We start from the raw sequence: 21,808 nt of genomic DNA on the forward strand, positions 1-21,808 counted from the left end.
GTTGGAACAGGAAGGGATCATCCCCAAACTGTTCTCACAAAGTTGGGAACATGAAATTGTCCGAAATGTCCTGGTATGCTGACGCCTTAAGAGTTCCCTTCACTGGAACTAAAGGGCCAAACCCAACCCTTGAAAAACAACCCCACACCATAATCCCCCCTCCACCAAATGATTTGGACCAGTGCACAAAGCAAGGTCCATAAATACACGGATGAGCGAGTTTGGGGTGGAAGAACTTGACTGACCTGCACAGAGTCCTGACCTCAACCCGATAGAACACCTTTGGGGTGAATTAGAGCGGAGACTGCAAGCCAGGCCTTCTCATCCAACATTCCCGTAGACACACTACTAAATGTCAAACATTCCCATAGACACATCTCCTAAACCTTGTGGACGGCCTTCCCAGAAGAGTTGAAGCTGTTATAGCTGCAAAGGGTGGGCCAACTCAGTATTGAACCCTACGAAATTATGATCCGTACAAACGGTCGGACTTTCTGACGGAAAATGTGTGATCGGAGCTCACTGTCGGAAATTCAGATGTGTGTGGGCTCCATCTGACTTTTTCCATCGGAATTTCCGAAACACAAAGTTTGAGAGCTGGATCTAAAATTTTCCGACAACAAAATCCGATCGCGTAAATTCATGTAGACAAGTTCCGACGCACAAAGGGCCACGCATGTTCAGAATAAATTACGAGACGGAAGCTATTGGCTACTGGCTATTGAACTTCCTCTTTATAGTCCTGTTGTGCGTGTTGTATGTCATTGCGTTCTTCACGATCGGAATTTCCAACAACTTTGTGTGACCATGTGTATGCAAGACAAGTTTGAGCCAAAATCCGTCGGAAAAAATCCCATGGATTTTGTTGTCGGAATGTCCGATTGTCTGTACGGGGCATAAGACTGGGGTGCCATTAAAGTTAATGTGCGTCTAAAGGCAGGTGTCCCAATACTTTTGGTAATATAGTGTGAATCCAGCCTTATACTGGTCACCGGAAGTTCAACATGGCTCCTCCTGGCAAAGAACTCTCTGAGGGTCTGAAAAAAAGAATTGTTGCTCTACATAAAGATGGCCTAGACCAGTGATGGCGAACCTTGTCACCCCAGATGTTTTGGAACTACATTTCCCATGATAATCAGACACTCTGCAGTGTAGTTGAGCATCATGGAAAATGTAGTTCCAAAACATCTGGGATGCCAAGGTTCACCATCACTGGCCTAGGCTATAAGAAGATTGTCAAGACCCTGAAACTGAACCGCAGCACGGTGGCCAAGACCATACAGCGGTATAACAGGACAGGTTCCACAAAAATGTAAGGGGTGTACTCACTTTTGTGAGATACTATATATATATATATATATATATATATATATATATATATATATATATATATATATATATATTATAAGAGAAACATTAAGACCCGGTTCACATATATGTGAATTGGAAGCCTTTTGAACTGCATCTGATTCGCGTGACATGTGAACCTGCAGCCTTTTCAATGGAGCCGGTTCACATATGTGCGGGCCGACTGCAGCACATTTTTAAAAAGAGTCCATTACAATTTTGAGCATGGTTCAGGTGCGATTTCCATTGTCATGCGCTGACAATTCGCACCTGAACTGATGAACAAAGTCACACCGGAGGGGGCTAAAATCCCGCTGTCAAAACTGGACCAAACATATGTGAACCCGGTCTAAATGAAAGGAAAAAGACTTAAATAAAAAACAAAAAAAAAGCTGAAAAAGGCATTAAGGCCAGCCAATCAGCGCACTTCACGATAATAAAGATAAAGAGTCCAAAGAAGGACAGGTAGATTTATGGAAGTGTGAACATGAGAAGAACACAGTGGTATGTAGCCCACCACACTGCCGTCTACATAATAGCACTTTGATTTAGGCCTCATGCACACGGGATGTAAAGCGGCTGTTTTTGGCTTCAGGCGCTTATTTCAGCAGCCAGTAAACTCCCCAGCATGTTATCCCATGTGTCCATGCCCACATAGGCTGTTATTAGGATATTTTGTCAGGGCGTTTTCTGGCTGGAAAAACCAGAGCTAGTGGGTTTGAAAAATGCAAAAAAAAAATGGCAAAACTTGCATTTTTAAAGCCACATTCTACAGCTAAAGACGTTTTTATCATTTCCAGTGTGTATGGGGCCTAAATGAGTACAGGTATGTAACCACTACAATACAGGGCACTTTCGCCCCCCTTCCTTCCCAGCCCAATTTTCAGCTTTCATCGCTCTAGCGCTTTCAGTGACAATTGCGCGGTCGTGCTACACTGTACCCAAATGAAATTTTTAGCATTTTGTTCGCACAAATAGAGCTTTATTTCGGTGGTATTTATTCACAACTCCGTTTTTTTTTTTTTTTGCAATATAAGCGGAAAAAAGCTGAAATTTGGAAAAAAAACTATATTTTATTTTTTTCTATTTTAAAAGAAATCCAATAAAATCAAATTTTGTCATAAATTTAAGCCAAAATGTATTCTGCTACATGTTTTTGGTAAAAAAAATTCCGTTAAGTGTATAATAATTGGTTTGTGTGATCACGGACATATGTACGCAAATGATCATGTACATATGTGTGCAGGTGATCACGTACATATGTGTGCAGATAATCATTGGGACATGTGATTTTAGTGGGACATATGTGGGGGACATGTCTTTATTATTAGGGACATGTGTTTTTATTATTTGGGGACATGTATGTTTTGGGGACATATGTGGGGACTGTGTTTATACTGTGTGGTGTGTTTATACTGTGTGGTGTGTTGTGTGTTTACACTAGACTGGTGATCAGTTAGTAAAAAGCTGTAAAAAACAGCTCATACCCACTGAGCATCAGCCGGCTGCAGCGATCTGCTCTCCTCAGCGATGACTTCTGTGTGAGGAGAGGAGGAGCCGATTGCCTAGCAACCAGCTGTTTGTTTACATCACATGACGGCCGTGATTGGACACGGCCGTCATGTGATCAGGAGGGCCAATCACATAGCCCTCCTGCCGATCTGAAATGCGCCGTGTCCGGGTGACACAAGCACATCGGGATCGCGCCGCTGCGCGGGCACGCGCGCGCGAGATCCCGCTCCTTCTGAAGGACGTTCCTGAACGTCCTATCAGAAGTAGACGGCTCCCATCCGGCCGTATATGTGCATTGGCCGGGTGGGAAGCGGTTATACATTATAGAAGAGTAAAGCACTGTATACTAGACATGTGCACACTGAAATATTTTGTTTCGGGATTTGATTTTCGTCTGAAAAATACATTTATTTAGTTACTCCCGAAATTCGTTTTTATTTATTTTGTTTAGTTAAAAAATGAATTTTTCCGAAAATCCGAAATCATTAAGGTTGAATCTTTCATTGAAGGCTTGTGTCTGTCGAATGTTCTAAGAAGATTTGACGGAGCAGCTAAACTGAACAACGCCGCAATCGTACATTTCCGGTCAAATGTTCCGCCTACAAGCTATAGTAGAATTCTAATGTTGTATGACACTAGTAATAATTATATTTATTAATTATTATTACTAGTCAACCAACATTAGAATTCTTTTATAGCCTATGGGCGGAGCATTTGACCATAAATGTCCGCTGGCGGCAACTGCTTAGTCGAATCTTCATGTCAAATCTTTTCTCTGTATGTAGAATAATCTTGGACTAATAGAGTTAGGTTAGGCACATTCAACCTTTTTTGCTATTGTCTCTATAATGTTGAACCTTTTCTCTCTATGTCGAATCTTTTCTCTCTATGTCGAATCTTTTCTCTCTATGTCAAGTCTTTTCTCTCTATGTCGAATATTTTCTCTCTATGTCGAATATTTTCTCTCTATGTCGAATCTTTCCTATGTCGAATCTTTTCTCTCTATGTCGAATCTTTTCTCTCTATGCCGAATATTTTCTCTCTATGTCGAATCTTTTCTCTCTATGTCAAGTCTTTTCTCTCTATGTCTAATCTTTTCTCTCTATGTCAAGTCTTTTCTCTCTATGTCGAATCTTTTCTCTCTATGTCGAATCTTTTCTCTCTATGCCGAATATTTTCTCTCTATGTCGAATCTTTTCTCTCTATGCCGAATATTTTCTCTCTATGTCGAATCTTTTCTCTCTATGTCGAATCTTTCCTATGTCGAATCTTTTCTCTATGCCGAATCTTTTCTCTCTATGTCGAATCTTTTCTCTCTATGTCGAATCTTTTCTCTCTATGTCAAATCTTTTCTCTCTATGTCGAATCTTTCCTATGTCGAATCTTTTCTCTCTATGTCGAATCTTTTCTCTCTATGTCGAATCTTTTCTCTCTATGCCGAATATCTTCTCTCTATGTCGAATCTTTTCTCTCTATGTAGAATAATCTTGGACTAATAGAGCTAAGGTTAGGCACATTTTAGTCCACAGGTTTGATGGACACAGATCGCTATTGTCAGCGTCATGTCGAATCTCCTATCTATATCAAACTGCTGTCACAACGAAAACGAAAATAAAGCATTTGTTTATATTGGATCTTTCGGTTTTTGGATTCTGCACATTTGTTAAAACGATAACAAAATTACCCGAAATTCAGACAAATGGAATGTCTGTAATTTTGTGTCTGAACCCATAATGCATTGTATAATCCTTGTTCCTGGTCAGATATGGTGCTATACTATGCGACCCAGTGCCATATAGTGATTTAAAGTGCTTTACTATGCTATATTACGCTATACAACAGTATGTAGTAGACATGTGCATTCGTTTTCGTCCAATGTCTTTTTGTATAATGTGAAAGATGATGTTGCGCCGAGTAATTGCGCACACTCGTGGAATGGTGCCAAACTTTGGTACTTTAAAATCTCCATAGGTGATGCTTTCATTTTTTTTACAGGTTACATGTTTTGATTTACAGAGGAGGTCTAGTGCTAGAATTATCGCTCTCGCTCTAACGCACACGGCGATATATATGTGGGCGGGACTTAAATGCACGTTCGCTTCTGTGTGTGAGCACACGGGGATGAGGTGCTTTAAATTTTTATTGTTTATTTTACTGTAATCTTTTTAATTTTTACACTTTCTCTTTAATTTTGTATTTTATTTCTATTACAAGGAATGTAAACATTCCTTACAATAGGAATGGTGTGAGACAGGTCTTCTTTATGGAGAAATGTGGGGTCTATAAGACCCCACATCTCTCCTCCAGACTGGAAAGCATTAAAACCTGAAAAAAAATAATTTCAGTTCTGATGGTTTCCGGGCCTTTCGACGGTTAAAGAGATGACTGGTGACCATCTCTATGCTCTTCATCTGGCGGTGGCAGATTCTTTCTACGGGTCCACGATGGCACGGGAGAGTCTGGAGAACCACCGGAGGGTGGCGGAAAGGGGAGGGGTGTCCCCTCCCACCACCTGGAAGAACGCTCAAGTAGCTGAACTGCCGCTATCTTCATTCTTACGGTGCACAGAATCACCAGCTGAAAAAGAAGATATCTGAATGATGCCTGCAACTGCAGGCATCATTCAGATATCACCACTGAAAGTAAAAGATGTCATATGACATCCTTGGGCTGGAAGTGGTTAACCATTTCCCACCGGCAGTACGTCACATGACATCATGGACTTTGAGTGGGGATATAAATAGTTGCAACAACCGCCATTTGATTCCCTAGGGTCTTTGCTTAAAAAACATATATAATGTTTGGGGGTTCTGAGTCATTTTCTAAAAAAATTATGATTTTTTACATGTAGGAGCAAAGTGCGAGAATTGTCCCGGATAGGAAGTAGTTAAGGAAACCCTTTCCTGTTCCATCATGACGGTGCCTCTGTGTACAAAGCCAGCATCAAATAGGCATGGTGTGACCATTTTGATACGGAGGAACTTGCGTGTCCTGCACAAAGCCCTGAATTCCACCCTGCTGAGCACCTTTGAATACTGATTGTGATCCAGGTCTTCTCATGCAACATCAGTACCTGATAGAGTTGCCATCTCACCCCTTTAAACCCGAACACATATGAATTACACGGGTTCTGAGGCTAATTTCATGCAGGTAAGGCACCAAGTGAGTTTAATTATCACCTTAATCAGCCACAGAACCCGTGTAATTAATATGTTTTCGGTTTTAAAGTGGTTGTAAACCCTTACAAACCACTTTGACCTACAGGTAAGCCTAGATTAAGGCTTACCTGTAGGTCCAAGAAATATCTCTCAAACCTATACGGTTTAGGAGATATTTGCCCGAAGACGGGCACCGCTATCTACAGCGCATACGCCGTAGACAGCGGCATGCAGGCGCACTGAGCGGGGCATCGTCGAAGGCGAAGATGCCGCGCAATGCCGCGCGTCTCATCTCCCGTGCGCATGCGCGGGAGTGACGTCATCGCTGCTTCGGTGAATCACAGTGCCGGAGCAGCGAGACCCACGGAGACCCACCAAGAAGATGGACGCTCGGAACTACAGGGGACAGCGGTGACTTCGCTGGCTCCTGTGTCAGGTAAGTGACTCATAATGGACTACTATGCGATGCATAGTAGTCCATTATGCTATGCCTTTGCAGGGAATGAAAGAGGAAGTAAACTCATCAGGGTTTACTTCCTCTTTAAAGGGATGAGGTGACAACCCTAATACCCGACCTTACAAATGGACACAAATCACCACAGACACCTTCAAATCTTGTTTTAAGCCTAATCAAAATTATTGAGGCCACCTCCATATGGCCATGGCGAAAAGGGATTTACAACAAGTGCATATAGGTGTAATGGTCGGGTGTCCAAAAACTTTCCACCACATAGCATATATGTGGCACAGTCATGTTAATAATTAACATTTGATTGCATTGCGTTTTCCTTTAATAAAAAGTTTATAGAATGGGAAAAGTCCCCGATAGTCTGAGATTATTTTTGCCTTCCCCCTCTCTTTCTTTTTCTCAGGCTCTGCTCAACCATTGTGTGATAAGTCCTGGAAGCATTATGGTCTCAGCTGTTACTACAAGTCCACAAAAGCGGAACCACTGAATTTTGCCAAGGAAGACTGTGAGAAAAACAAGGCTCATTTGGTGATCATTAATGGGGAGGATGAGATGGTAAGAGTGGTGAGCACCACAATGGAGAAATAAAGAGGCTCGAGTATGACCTTCCCATGTGGCCTCCTCTTAGAAGCAACACAATTTCCTCTAATGGATTAACCAATTAATATGAAGCAAAATACATCACAGATAACAATGGTTTGCTTGATGCAGATATTTAGAATTTTGTAGGAGGATAAATCCAAGAGACGGGGGGTCTTCAATACTTATTGATGCAGAGTAGTAAAGGGAAGGATCACAATCATTTGAAAAGCTTCCCGGCTCACATGCAACCTGGGCTACCCTCCAATGGGCCCCCGGGAATGTCACCCAGAGCTTAAACCTGAAGACGAAGCACCAGGCCAAATTTGTGAAGGAGCCCAAAAAAGCTTTAATGACCCAGACAACCAACAAGTTTCGGGGGAAAAAACACTCTCCCCCTTTATCAGGGCTGCAATTCAAGTACTAATATAAAAGTATGAATATTGAAAGTTAAAAAAAATGGATCTTATGCATATATGTACCAAATTACACAAATTAATTTGGTATTTACTGTACATGCAAAACATTTTTTGGTCTTCTTCATAACGTATTGGTTTTAGGCTCTATGTATGGATATTGATTCCACCATTTTTTGATTTACAATTTTCATATTGCTGTGTACTTGTATGTGTCTTGTAGCCCAGATGAAGGTGGGTGAAGGAGGTGTTTCCTCAAAACATGTTAGTTGTCTTGTTTTGGACTCCTTTATGAATTTGGTCTGGCATGCTTTCTTTTGCTGCTCCCTTATTTGGAATATTTTGGCAGCTCAAAATTTTACGTCATTTTATCTCCTGCGGGCATTTGGTGACTTCCGTTGTATTCCTTTGCATGTCCTTTCATATTCCCCTTGCCCTTTCTCAGAGCCTATCAGAAAGAAGCTGTACCTGATGATGAAACTTATATAAGGAGCAAAATATGACCTCATTGTGTTGAGATCAGAAGATTAAAAACAAAATGTCAGCTAATGATGGGACGGGGGTCTTATGCATTTCTATACAATATTGAACAGGAACACATTTCTTTGATTGGGTAAATGAAAATTACAATGGCACAAAACATGTCCAGAGTCCTAAATGTCTCCGTATTATCACATTGTCAGTTGTGTAGGAAATTTCACATCCATGAAACGTTATCCAATTTGTATAATAATAGTGTGTGACCGTGGGGGGACATTAGAGTGTAAGCTCCTTTCCTGCGGTATATGTTAGAGCTATGTAAATGTATAATAATAACAGTGTGTAACTGGGGGGGGGGGGGGGGGGCAAGAAACAATTACACATTTATCCCATGCATGCAGCCTTTTTTAAATCTGATCTTATAAAATGTAGGGGGCGTGAAAGGACAGAAAGAAAAGCCACACACCCAGAGACTGACAGGCAGCAGCTAAGGGGAGCTGACATTCCTCCGTGCTTTTGTCCAGGCCCCTGGGTGCCACCTGTTCTTCTCAAGACCCTGAATCTTCCCAACTTCACCCAGAATGTTGTGAATAGGGATGAGCCGAACACCCCCCGGTTCGGTTCGCACCAGAACTTTCGAACGGACCGAAAATTTGTGCGAACTTTAGAACCCCATTGAAGTCTATGGGACTCGAACGTTCAAAATAAAAAGTGTTAATTTTAATGGCTAATATGCAAGATATTGTCCTAAAAAGGGGTTGGGGACCTGGCTCCTGCCCCAGGGGACATGGGTCAATGCCTAAAATGTTTTAAAAAACTGATGTTTTTTCGGGAACACTGATTTTAATGACAATTAAAGTGAAAAAAGTGAAATATTCCTTTAAATATCATGCCTGGGGGGTGTCTATAGTATGCCTGTGAAGTGGCACGTGTTTCCCGTATTTAGAACAGTCCCTGCACAAAATGACATTTAACAGAAAAAAAGTCATTTAAAACTGCTTACGGTTTTAATGTAATATCTGGTTCCGGCAATATGGATGAAAATCATTGAGAAAATGGTATTCCTAGCCCCCCTGCCCATTACCAGCCACGTTGGGTCTTGTGTGGATATAAAGGGGAACCCCGTACCCATATTAAAAAAAGGAAAGGCGTAGGGCCCCCAGACCCTATGTACTCAGAACAGGAGTATATAGGCGGTGCAAACAAGACAGGCACTGTGTAGGTTTGTTGTGTTAAGTAGAATCTGTTTGTAATCTTGAACTGGTACATTTTTAAAGTGTAGCTCCAGTCAAAAAATCTTTTTTTAAGCTTTTTGGAAAACATAGGGAAGGGTTATCACCCCTGTATAATTTGTTTTGCTGTCCGTCTTTTTTCATCTCACTTCCTGTTGTCTCCTTCCGTTTGCAAGTAGTAGACGTTTGTAAGTTGGATGTTTGAAAGTAGGGGCCTGCCCTATATGCTCTGCAGAAATTTGCGCCTAAGGTGTTGGTGTTGCCACAACATTTTAAGCCCTCAAAATGACTCTTGGTGGGTGCTGGAATGCCCTGCTGTGAACAATTATATTAAGAATTGTAATTACATGCCATTGTTGAACGGTGGTAGAAAAATAGGGCCTTTGGTGGTGGTGGTGATGGTAGTGGTGCTGGTGCCACAACAGTTACTCTCGGTAGGCGCAGGAACGGGCCCTGCTGTGAAATATTATATCAAGAATTGTAATTACAGGCCCCTGTTAAACAGGGACTGAAAAATTGGGCCTTAGGCACTGCTTGCTGGTGCCACAACACTGCAACCTCTCCCAGATACTCTAGTTGGAGTGCAGGAATGAGCACTGCTGCAAAGCATTGCATCAAAAATTGTAAATACACGCCACTGTTAAACAGGGGCTGAAAAATTGTGCCTTAGGCACTGGTGCTGGTGCCACGACACTGCAACCTCTCCCATATACTCTATTTGTAGTGCAGGAATGAGCCCTGTTGCAAAGCATTGCATCAAAAATTGTAATTACACGCCCCTGTTAAACAGGGGCTGAAAAATTGGGCTGGTGTCATCACCGAGAACCAAAAATGTTCTTACAAGATAGCAGCGGAGGAGGAAGAGGATAGACAGTCAACATAACAGGACAGTCACTCAGCATCAGCATAGGCAGTCTTGAAGGGATGTGATAATTCAAAAAAAATTATTCGGTTACATCAGCTTCAGGTGCTTGGTAGCTGGTGGTGATCCAAGACTGATTCATCTTTATGAAGGTCAGTCGATCAACCGAGTCGGTGGACAGGTGCACCCTGTGATCAGTTACAAAGCCACCAGCAGCAGTGAAGGTGCGTTCAAGAACGCTGGATGCAGGACAGGTCAGTAGTTCAATTGCATACGTGCAATCTCTGGCCAGTGATTCATCCTCAAGACCCAGTAAGCCAGAGGATTTTCAGTGGGAAAGGTGTCCAAGTCTGACCTTGCCCCTAGGTATTCCTGCACCATGTAAATCAGACACTGGCGATGGTTGCTGGAACCGATCATACCTTGGGGCGGCAGACTAAAAAATTGTCTGAACGCATCGGGCAGACGGCCACCTTCTCCACCGCTCCTTCTGACCGATGCCACAGCAACACGTTGTCCAGGACCAGGAGTTTGTAACCTCCCAGTCTCTGGGAACGCATTGCACAGACATTTCTGCAAGGCCTCCCGGAGATGTCTCATCCTCTCATCCTCTGCGATGGCAAGATAAGGTCCACAACCTTACCCTTGTACCATGGATCAAGGAGAGTGGCCAGCCAGTAATGGTCCCTCTCCTTGATCCGAAGAATACGAGAATACTTCCGCAGGCTTTGCAGGATCAGGGCGGCCATGCAGTGTAGGTTAGCTGAGGCATTCAGTCCGGAGTCCTCTGGGTCACTAAGGACAACATGATCCGCAGCTACCTCCTTCCAGCCACGTACAAGTCCACGGGTTTCTTGGGACTGTAAATCATCCCCACAAGACTGCTGCTGCTGATGCTGAGTGCCAGGCTCCACCTCCATGCTGACACAATCATCCTCCTTCTCCTCCTTGTCCTCTTCCTGTGTGATGGGTGGGACAGCAGGAACACTGTCTGGATAAAGGGGGCCTTGAGAGGCAAGGAAGTCCTCCTCTTCCTGCCTCTGTTCTGCCTCAAGTTCCCTGTCCATTATTCCATGCAGCATATGCTCCAACAGGTGGACAAGATATAGTGTCACTGATGCATGCACTGTCACTGCTCACCATCCTTGTGGCCTCTTCAAATGGTGACAGGACAGTGCATGCATCCCTGATCATGCCCCACTGGCGTGGTGAGAAAAAAATGAGCTCCCCTGACCCTGTCCTGTAGTCACACAGGTACTCATTGATGGCCTTGTGCTGCATGTGCAGCCTCTGCAGCATGGCCAATGTTGAGTTCCACCTGGTGGGCATAGCACATATAAGGCGGTTCTTGGGCAGGTTCCACTCCTTTTGGAGCTCAGCCAGCCGAGCACAGGCATTACATGATTGGCAGAAATGCATACAGACTTTCCTAGCCTGCTTCAGGACATCCTGTAAGCCTGGGTAGCTGCCCAAGAACCGCTGCACCACCAGGTTAAGGACGTGAGCCACACAGGGCACATGGATCAGTTGTCCCTGTCAGAGGGCGGAGAGGAGGTTGGTGCCATTGTCACAAACCACCAATCCTGGCTTAAGCTGGCATGGCGTCAACCACCTCTTGGCCTGCCCCTGCAGAGCTGACAAAATCTCTGCCCCAATGTGGCTCCTGTCCCCCAAAAAAACCAGCACAAGCACGGCATAGCATTGTTTTGCCTGCGTGCTTGCATAGCCCCTTGAATACCTATGGAGCACAACTGGTTCTGAGGACAGAGCACTGGAAGAGGCCATGGAGGAAGAAGAAGAGGAGGGGATGGAGGAGAGAGGTGTGTCACAACCAGTAGTAGCATTTTGGAGGCGTGGTGGCGGAACAACCTCCAACACTACTGCACCTTGTCCTGCATCCTTCCCAGCTGCCAGAAGAGTGCCAGAAGAGTGACCCAATGGGCCATGAAAAACAGGTAATGTCCCCGACCATGAGTCGGTGGTAATATGCACCTTACCGATGAACACCCTGTCCAGCGAGGCAAGGACATTTCCTTCCACATGCCGGTAGAGAGCCAGAATCGCCTTCCATGAGAAAAAGTGGCGTTTGGGGACCTGCCACTGAGAAACCACACATTGTACAAACTCACGGAAGGGGGCCGAGTCTACCAACTGAAAAGGCAGCAGTTGAATTGCTAGCAATTTAGCCATGCTAGCATTCAACCGCTGGGCATGTGGATGGCTGGGAGTGAACTTCTTTCTACGGTCCAGCAGCTGGGGCAGGGATATTTGCCTGCAACAATCAGACGTGGGTGTACTGCTAGCAGAGTGCCCGCAAGCACTTGGCTGTGACACACCTAATTCTACACCTTCATTGCTCTCAGTACAGGTTTCAGAAAGGACTGAAGGTCTAGGGGGGTTGGAGATCCCAGCTGATGAGGAGCAAGGAGAGGTCCGCTTTGTTCTTTGGTGTGGGTCCTTGAGGTAAGCTTGCCAACGAGCTGCATGGCAGGTCAACATATGTCTGGTCAAGCATGTGGTGCCCAAACGGCTGATGTTTTGGCCAAGCGAGATACGCTTGAGACATATGTTGCAAATAGCAGCGGTGCGATCTGATGCATTCATTTTAAAAAATGCCCACACCAAAGAGCTTTTAGAATAATGCGCAGAGGCAATGCCCTGCACAGGCGGAGCTCTGCAGTGTGATTGAGTCATTGTGCTGCCCCTAAGCTGGCCCCCGGAGGGAATCCTGCCTCGTTGGAGATGTGCTTCCTCTCTCCTACCAGGTACCCACGTGGAGTCAATGCCCTCATCATCCCCTACCTCTTCATCACTAGAGCAAACCTGGCAGTATGCTGCAGCTTGTGGAACATGACTGCTAGATTGCTGTCCTTCTTGAGCATCCCCTCTCTCTGCGCTCACGCTACTGCCTTCCTCTAGCTGAGTATCATCATCAGAGCCTACAAAACACTGGGCATCCTCCTGGAGCATGTACCCAACACTGTGTTCAAAGAGTTTGGGGGACTCCTCAGGAGGACGTGGTGGGTCTAGGGAAGGAGTCACTGATGATGACATTGAGACGAAGGAAGAGGATGCATTGACAGCTGCTTTGCTAGTACTCTGAGTCTGGGTGAGAGAGGATGAGGAGAATGAAGAGGGCTTGGTCATCCACTCTATCAAGTCTTCGGCATGATGTGGCTCAATACGTCCAGCTGTCGAAAATAAGGACAAGCGTGTCCCATGGCCACGTGCTGATGACGATGCACCACGTCCACGACCAGCACTGGTGTCTCTAGACACAGAGCCTGTTGCCCTCTTTTATTGGCTCGTGCCTGTCTGCCTCTCCTTGTTGGCCTTCCAGACATGGTAATGGCCTGAAGGGAGATGGGAAAACCAGCAATTGGGTAGTGTATATTGTGCTGGAGGCACAAAACACCCACTAACTCCTGCAGATGCCTTTGTTTTAGAACACCAGCAATAAAGGGTAGATACAGGTGTATATTGTGCTGTGCTGGAGGCACACAACACCCACTAACTCCTGCAGATGCCTTTATTATAGAACACCAGCAATTAAAGGGTAGATAACAGTGTATACTGTGCTGTGCTGGAGGCACACAACACCCACTAACTCCTGCAGATGCCTTTATTATAGAACACCAGCAATTAAAGGGTATTTACCGCTGTATATTGTGCTGTGCTGGAGGCACACAACACCCACTAACTCCTGAAGATAGCTGATGGCTCAATTAGAGAAGAGCAATATAGGTAGATACAGGTGTATACTGCGCTGAAGGCACACAGACAACACCCACAAACTCCTGCAGATGGCTGATGGCTCAATTAGAGAAGAGCAATATAGCAATATATGTAGATACAGGTGTATACTGCGCTGAAGGCACACAGACAACACCCACTAACTCCTGCAGACGCCGGAACACAACACAAGGCCGCCACGCTGGTGACCTTATTTAGTGGGGGGTGTGTACTACACAGCCTGAGCTATAATTGGCCACAGGCATCCTGCCTGTGGCCAATCATGGCTCTCCTCGCTGCCGGCGCTGTGATTGGCCAAGCATGCGGGGTTACAGTGCATGTTTGGCCAATCATGAGCCAGAAATGCACTGTGATGGCGCAGTGCATTGTGGGCTGTGAGCGCCACGCGAATTTGGCACGAACGGCCCACAGAGTTCTGGCTTCGCCGAATGGGTGAACAGCCTGTGTTCGAGTTGAACATGCATTTGACTCGGACACCAAGCTCATCCCTAGTTGTGAACCAACACCTCAACAGGAAGGACTTTTTTTTATAAGTGGAAACCTGACACTGTGCATCCTGCATGAAGTAACGGACTACCAGGCTAACTAGAAAAAGTGTCTCAAAATCAAAATCCTGATGTTTCTCAAAAGACCCGTGTGACCACTCCGCATAACTCAAGCGGGAAAGGAAAGGGACACCCAGAGCCCCACCCACCCGCTTATAGACTTCTATTTGAAGGGGCACTGAAGCAAGAAATGGTCCACACGTCACACTCCACTCTCGCACAACCAGGGTTCTCCGCAGACCGATGCTTCAACTAACTTAGAGTCAGCCATGGAACAAGAGCCAGGCCAAATCTGGAAACTTTAAAAGGATTTGCTCCCTCATAACAGGGCCTGGGTAATCCCTCAAGGCCAGATTCAACAACCCTCCTCTCCAGGGCCTTCCTAGGAAGAGACCAGTGGCATTGCTAGGCAGGTGCGGGCTTCACCCGGGTGACACCTGCCAGAGGGGTGACACCCGTGGGTAGCGCCACCGCTAAAAACACCCGCCGCACTGTCCCGCACTGCGGCTGTGTCCCTTAGTGCGGAGCGGAACAAAGCCGACTCCCCCTCTTCTCTGTTTACATCCACAGAGGAGGAGGAGCCAAGCTCGAGAGACACACACTGCTGTGTGTGTGTATGAATGTCTGCTGGTCTGAGGAAAGTAAGGGGGGGGTGTTGGTGGAGAATAATCTGCATTCTCAGACCGTCTCTCGATTCAAGTTAAGACATTTATTGTACATGCATGAGAAATGGTTACATGTACGTTCAGGCTTCAAAAATCCATTTCTGCCTGTCATAGGATTACATGCTCCTTTTTATCACCCTTAAACCTTCACCCTTCCTGCTTGCAATGTCCTTCATAGGGATGAGCTTCGTGATCGAGTCGAACATACGTTCAATTTGAACATCGGCTGTTCGCCCATTCGGCGAATGCGATCATTATGGGCCGTTCGCGCCAAATTTGTGTGGCGCTCAAGGCCCACAATGCACTGTGCCATTGCAGTGCATTGCTAGCTCATGAAGCGAGGAGAGCCATGATTGGCCACAGGCAGGATGCCTGTGGCCAATCATAGCTCAGGCTGTGTAGTACACGCCCCACACTATATAAGGCCGCTAGACATGTGCAAAAGGAAAAAATTTGTTTAGTTTCGTTTTGTTTTAATTAGTTAATTCATTAATTTCGTTTAGTTATATTCGTTAACTTCCTTAAATTTGTTTTCGGATTTCGTTTAGTTTTCTACCGAATTCGAAAAATCGGCCACATTCGAAAATATTTCAACCAAATTCGAATATATTTCTACCGGATTCGAAATGATTTCAACATGATTCGACATTATTTCAACCACATTCAAAAATATTTTGTGACCCGACTTTAGGGCCATGTATCTCGGGGTCAGTTGGTGCTAGAAACTCCAAATTTGGATATGTTTTAGTGCTAGAACTATTGTGTTTGCATACCAAATGTGGGGTTTCTAGCTATAAGTGACCCCGAGATATGTGGCCTCAAAATCGGGTCGCAAAATGTCATTCTCTGCTCTAATAACTAATAACATTTTGCGACCCGATTTTGGGGCCACATATCTCGGGGTCACTTATAGCTAGAAACCCCAAATTTGGTATGTAAACACAATTATACTAGCACTACAACATATCCAAATTTGAAGAAGTGTCTAGCACCAAGTAACCCCGAGATACATGGCCCTAAAGTCGGGTCACAAAATATTTTCGAATGCAGTTGAAATAATGTCGAATCATGTTGAAATCATTTCGAATGCAGTTGAAATAATGTCGAATCATTTTAAAGTCATTTCGAATGCAGTTGAAATAATGTCGAATCATGTTGAAATCATTTCGAATGCATTCGAAAATATTTTGTGACCCGACTTTAGGGCCATGTATCTCGGGGTCAATTGGTGCTAGAAACTCCAAATTTGGATATGTTGTAGTGCTAGTACTATTGTGTTTGCATACCAAATGTGGGGTAGCTATAAATGACCCCGAGATATGTGGCCCCAAAATCGGGTTACAAAATGTTATTAGTTATTAGAGCAGAAAATGACATTTTGCGACCCGATTTTGGGGCCACATATCTCGGGGTCACTTATAGCTAGAAACCCCAAATTTGGTATGCAAACACAATTATACTAGCACTACAACATATCTAATTTGAAGTGTCTAGCACCAAGTAACCCCGAGATACATGGCCCTAAATTCGGGTCACAAAATATTTTCGAATGCAGTTGAAATAATGTCGAATCATGTTGAAATCATTTCGAATGCAGTTGAAATAATGTCGAATCATGTCGAATTCATTTGAATTCATTTGTTTTATTTCTTTCGTATTCGTTGTAATTTGTTATTTTTTTTATTCGGACATTCGGATGCATCCGAATGTCCGAAAGATGCAAAATTCGGCCGAATTTCGATTCGTTACGAAACGAATTGCACAAGCCTAAAGGCCGCCAGTGCGCCAGTGCGGCAGCCTTGTGTAGTGTGTTGGCGTCTGTAGGAGTTAGTGGGTGTTCTGTGCACCTTCAACACAGTATACACTGTTCGTTATCGGTCGATTTTGCATTCTTGCTCTTCTGTGGTGCAGTATACACCATTATATCCACCTATATAGCTAGCTATCTTGCTATTTTTAAATAGAGCTTTCAGTCAGTTGTAGGAGATTGTGCGTGCTGTCTGCGTGCCCTGACCGCAGAATATACAGCTATATCCACCTATATAGCTAGCTATCTTGCTCTTTTTAAATAGAGCTTGCAGTCAGTTGTAGGAGATTGTGTGTGCTGTCTGCGTGCCCTGACCGCAGTATACACCGCTATATCCACCTATATAGCTAGCTATCTTGCTCCTTTTAAATAGAGCTTGCAGTCAGTTGTAGGAGAGTGTGCGTGCTGTCTGCGTGCCCTGACCGAAGCATACACCAATATATCCACCTATATAGCTAGCTATATTGCTCTTTTTAAAAAGAGCTTGCAGTCAGTTGTAGGAGATTGTGCGTGCTGTCTGCGTGCCCTGACCGCAGTATACACTGTTATATCCACCTATATAGCTAGCTATCTTGCTCTTTTTAAATAGAGCTTGCAGTCAGTGTTAGGAGATTGTGCGTGCTGGCTGCGTGCTCTGACCTGTCCTGTGACTGTGAGAGCTTCCAGAGAGGTGGAGGAGGAGAGGGAGCTGATGGCGTTGGCCAGCCCAGGTCCGGGGCCCTCTTCCCGGCCTGGGCCCACGGTTCATCCCCCTGGAGTGAAAGACCTCTCCAGGGAGGAGACGTTGTTCCTGCAAACGCAGTTTGGGCTGCTGGATTGGACCTGGGCCCAGCCTGGAGAAGACCCTGGAAGGATGCAGAAGAATCGGTCAAGGATCAAAGCCCTTGTGCAGAAGGCCACATTGGCCTATGTGCTAAAGTCTGAGAGACTAGCGGACCTGCGGAATCACAGAGACCGCTCAGCCAGTAGCAGAAGGGGGGAGTACCGGGAGGGCCTGAAACATGAATGCAGAGACCTATGGCGGCTGCTGGGCGGTCTCTGCGAACGCGGTGTTGGTGAGAGGGGCTTCCTCTCTGAAGTAAAAAAAGAACTCCTGAGAGCGAGCCAGGAAGGATCCCAGGCAGTCAGGAGGAGAGGCTCTTACCAGAGAGTGTTGCTGGAATCGGAGGAGAAGCTGCGAACCCCGGTGGAGGAAGTAATCTCAATGGATGAGGAAGACCAGCCGAGGTGGAGACCAGCCCAGTGAGCGTGGCCCCCGGAGCCGTAAGTGCAGAGGGTCCCCGGATCCCTGTTGTTTCACCTACTCAGCCAGAGGCTGTGGAGCAGATAGTTCCGGGTAGGGAACCCCGTGATGCACAGGGAAGCTCCGGGGGAGAGGCAAGTCGGATAGAACAGCATGGAAGGAAGCTGGTGGTGGTCCTTGCTAGGGGAAGGCCGGTGGCCGGAGGTTGGTGGGTGGTGATGCTGTGCGGGCCCCCCAGTGGCCCCGGTCGAGCCCGCAGCATCTGAGACAGTGCGAGGGGTGCCGGCCGTAATGGCGGCCCCCGCCACGGCCGCTTGTAGTGAGGGGGAGGTGCCGGCAAGTGCGGACTGTGTTCAGAAAAAACACCTTGGACAAACATCCTCTGCAGACACCAGGGAGGGTAGGGGCGGGGAGGTGGATGTGTCACTTCCTGTTTCCGAAGGTGCGGCCGGAATTGACCTCCGTGAACCGGAAGTACCACTTGCGGTGACCCCGGAGGTTGTGAAAGAATGTACTGAGGAGGTGGGGACACCCCGGGCCTCGGTAACCAAGTCTCCTGCTCCTCTGGGTCAGGTAGGGGCTTTGGGGGTCTCGGGGGCTCCTCTGGTGGCTACTACCTTGGGTACCCCGGAATCCTCCAGTGGAGCTTTACCCGGTGGACAGACAAGTTGGGGGGAGTCCCCTATGGGGGAACTAAGGGGAGAATGCCCGGCCTTGGACTTCATCAGGGAACTGGAGGGGTCCCAGCGGCAGGAGCAGGATATGGCACGGGGAAGGAAAGTGGCTTCCTCTCAAGCCCCCGCCGCTGTGGGGGGTGTGGCTACGTCTCCATCTGCGGAGGTGGTTGGGAGCAAGGCACCTGTTGGGGGAGGGATAGAGGGTGGGAGTGGGGGGATGTGTGCTGCTCCATCAGAGCCCATGGGCTCATCTCAGCGAGGGTCTGACCCTTCCCCCACAGTCCCGAATCCCATCTTGGGCACGCAGGAAGAGGCAAACCTCTTAGGTGCCCTGAAAGCTGGGCGCTTATTTGCCCAGGTGGCAGGTTCCTCTGTTCCTCTGGGCCCCCTGTATGGCCAGTTTGGTGCCCAGAACTTCAGGGCCCCCTCTGAGGAACAGCTCCAGGGGACACAGGCTTGGTCAAGGGGTACGGGGGGTCCGGAGAGGTGCAGGCGGAATGTGGTGCAGCTCAGGTGGGAGGGGACGGCCACGTGTCCCAGTAGGGGTCAAGTAATTGACTACCTGCTGGGATTACGCTTCAAGGTTTCTGACTTGTTCGCGGTCATACATCCTGCGAACAGCAAGGAGTTCGATGTGAGCTTCACCTCCGTGGTCTCTATGGAACTTTTCCTGAGCCTGTACGAGATCATCAGGAAGTCAGATCCGTGGAAAGGTTTCCGTGTAGTACCTCTTTCGAGGCAGGAGGAGATAAAGAACGTGACCGTCTTGGTTAGAAACGAGTCCCTTCCTCCTGAGGACATCGCAACCTGGCTGGCGCGGTATGGGTAGCTCCAGACAGGGTTGAGGAAGAATTTGGACGAGCGCGGGGTCTGGACAGGTGCTTGGTTGGTCAGGATCCGGCTCAAGCGCCACAACAACACCGTGGCGCATGTACCCGGGAGTGCGTTTACAGGGAGAGACTGGATCCTGGTCTTTTACCCTGGCCAGCCCCATCGCTGTTTCAAATGTGGCAGTCCCACGCACCTTAGCGCGGACTGCACTATGCCTCGCTGCGTGCCAATCCTTCTGGGTCACAGAATGAGTGTGCCCCCCTCCCTCAAAGGGTCAGACCCCCAGGCGTGAGCAGGGGGGCGGGTACTGCAGGGGTGGGTATGTCAGCAGGTTCCCCGGCCCCGTCCGGTTCTGTGCCCGATGAAGCGATGGTAGGAAATCCAGCAGAGGTTCAGGCTAAACCAAAAAAGCCCTCTGTTAAGAAGCATCCCCCCCTCCCCCAGTTCCCCCCCTTCCCCTCCCCCCCTTGTTTCCCCTCTCCCTGCCTCCCCTTCCCTTTTCCCCTCTTCTTCTCCTTCCCCGTCTGCCTCTCCTCCCCCAGATGTACCATGTCCGCCTCCGGATCCGGCGGCCCTTCACATGCCTCCTCCCGCCTCCACGGAGGTGGTGGGTGGTTGGCGGGTTGACCTGGAGGGTGGTATCCCAATGGACACCTCTGAGGTGGGTAAGGGGGTGAATAAGCGCCCCAAGGAGGTGTCTAGTGGGAGGTCGGACGGCTAGAGTGGGAGAGAGCCCCCCAAGTCGGGCTGGGTTAAGAAAAAAACAAAAAAAATGGAAGAGGAAGGGCCTGGGGAAGGAGGTTGGCGAGGACCCTCAGCCCAGCACCAGTCTGGGGGCGGGTGAGGGACCCTCGCTCGCCCTCTGGAACCGTTTTGGGGTCCTATTCTCTGATTCCGAGGAGGATTAACTTAGGTTTGTAATATAGAGAGGAACGTAAACTTTAATCACTAAGGATGACGGTACCCGCTCCAATACGCCTTGCGACGATTAATGTTGCAAGTGTGCGTTCTGCGGCGGCTAGGTTTTCAGCCTTTGATTTTCTCAGCCACGTTGAAGCCGACATTTTGTTTTTGCAAGAGACCTGGCTGGCATCTGTGGCAGAGATGCACCTAGCAAAGAGGGAGTGGAGACATGGGCCCTCCCTCTGGTCTCTTGCGGCTGAGCCCTGCAGTGGTGTTGCGGTCCTTTTTAAGACTGATTCAGTGGCTTGTCGACGAGTGATTGAATTAGAAATTGGTAGGTGTTTGATTATGGATGCAGTTGTGAGAGGGGAATTTCTCCGCCTCATAAATTTCTATGGTCCCCAGTCAAGGAGAGGGAGGAAGGACCTTCTTGCGCTGCTGAAACCATACCTGTTTACATCCCAGCAGGTGGTCTTTGGTGGTGACTTTAACCTAGTCACCAGGTCAAAGGACCGGGCAGGCACCTCAGGCCCTCTGGGATATGATAGTATCTTTTTGAATCGCATAGTGAGGGAGGCCGGGTTGGTGGATGTGCACGTTCACCACTTCCCCAACCTCACTGGTTTCACATACTCCAGAGGTAGTAGTAAGAGTAGACTAGATAGTTTTTTTTGAAGGGGGACTCGTCCTTTGCGGCTCCTGTGCTGCATGCGGTCGAGTTTTCCGATCACTGTATGGTGTCGGTCATTCTGAATGTGACGGACACCCCTCAGAAGGGTAGGGGCCTGTGGCGACTAAATGGGTCGCTACTTGAGGACCCTGAAGTCAGGTCGGCCTATGAAGACCTCTTTATGGAACAAGCTTCGCTCCTTGAGAGCGGCTGCTCTCTTGACCGCTTGGTTTCTGATGGTGGCCCTCAGGACCAGATTTCAGGTCTGAAGTTTCAGATGAAGGAGTGTCAGTATGACCGTCTCGCCTCCCTGGTTCTTGAAAGGGATTACGGGAAGTTCACCAACCCTGACCCCTACAAGAGCTGTGGTGACGTGGTGAGTGGGAAGGTCATACACAGACTGAGGGATCCCTCGGGTTCTTTGGCGAGGTCCAGGCCGGGAATCCTAGGGATTGTCAAAGCCCATTTTTCGGACCTCCTGAAGAAGAAGCCTTTGGACCTCGGAAGAGCCAAGAAATTTCTTGATGAGACTCCACTTGAGGTGGGGTCTGACCCCCTTGGCTCTTTGACAGAGGAGATCTCTGTGGCCAAAGTTGAACAGGCCATTTGTCTCTAAAGAATTCGCCGGGACCCGATGGGTTCACGGCGGAGTTCTACAG

The 21,808-nt window shown here is 47.2% G+C and overlaps 1 protein-coding gene across 1 annotated transcript in view; it reads left to right on the forward strand.

Moving 5' to 3' along the window:
- LOC143962515 (uncharacterized) overlaps positions 1 to 21,808 on the forward strand; it is a 189,382-nt gene that overhangs the window by 70,073 nt on the left and 97,501 nt on the right. Inside the window, exon 8 of the mRNA XM_077471790.1 lies at positions 6,890 to 7,041. Coding sequence (XP_077327916.1) covers positions 6,890 to 7,041 — 152 coding nt within the window. The remainder of the gene's footprint in view (positions 1 to 6,889; positions 7,042 to 21,808) is intronic.

This window comes from Lithobates pipiens, unplaced genomic scaffold, assembly GCF_037356315.1.
Source record: "Lithobates pipiens isolate NorthernLeopardFrog02 unplaced genomic scaffold, aLitPip1_a1.2 Scaffold_8, whole genome shotgun sequence".
Taxonomy (NCBI): domain Eukaryota; kingdom Metazoa; phylum Chordata; class Amphibia; order Anura; family Ranidae; genus Lithobates; species Lithobates pipiens.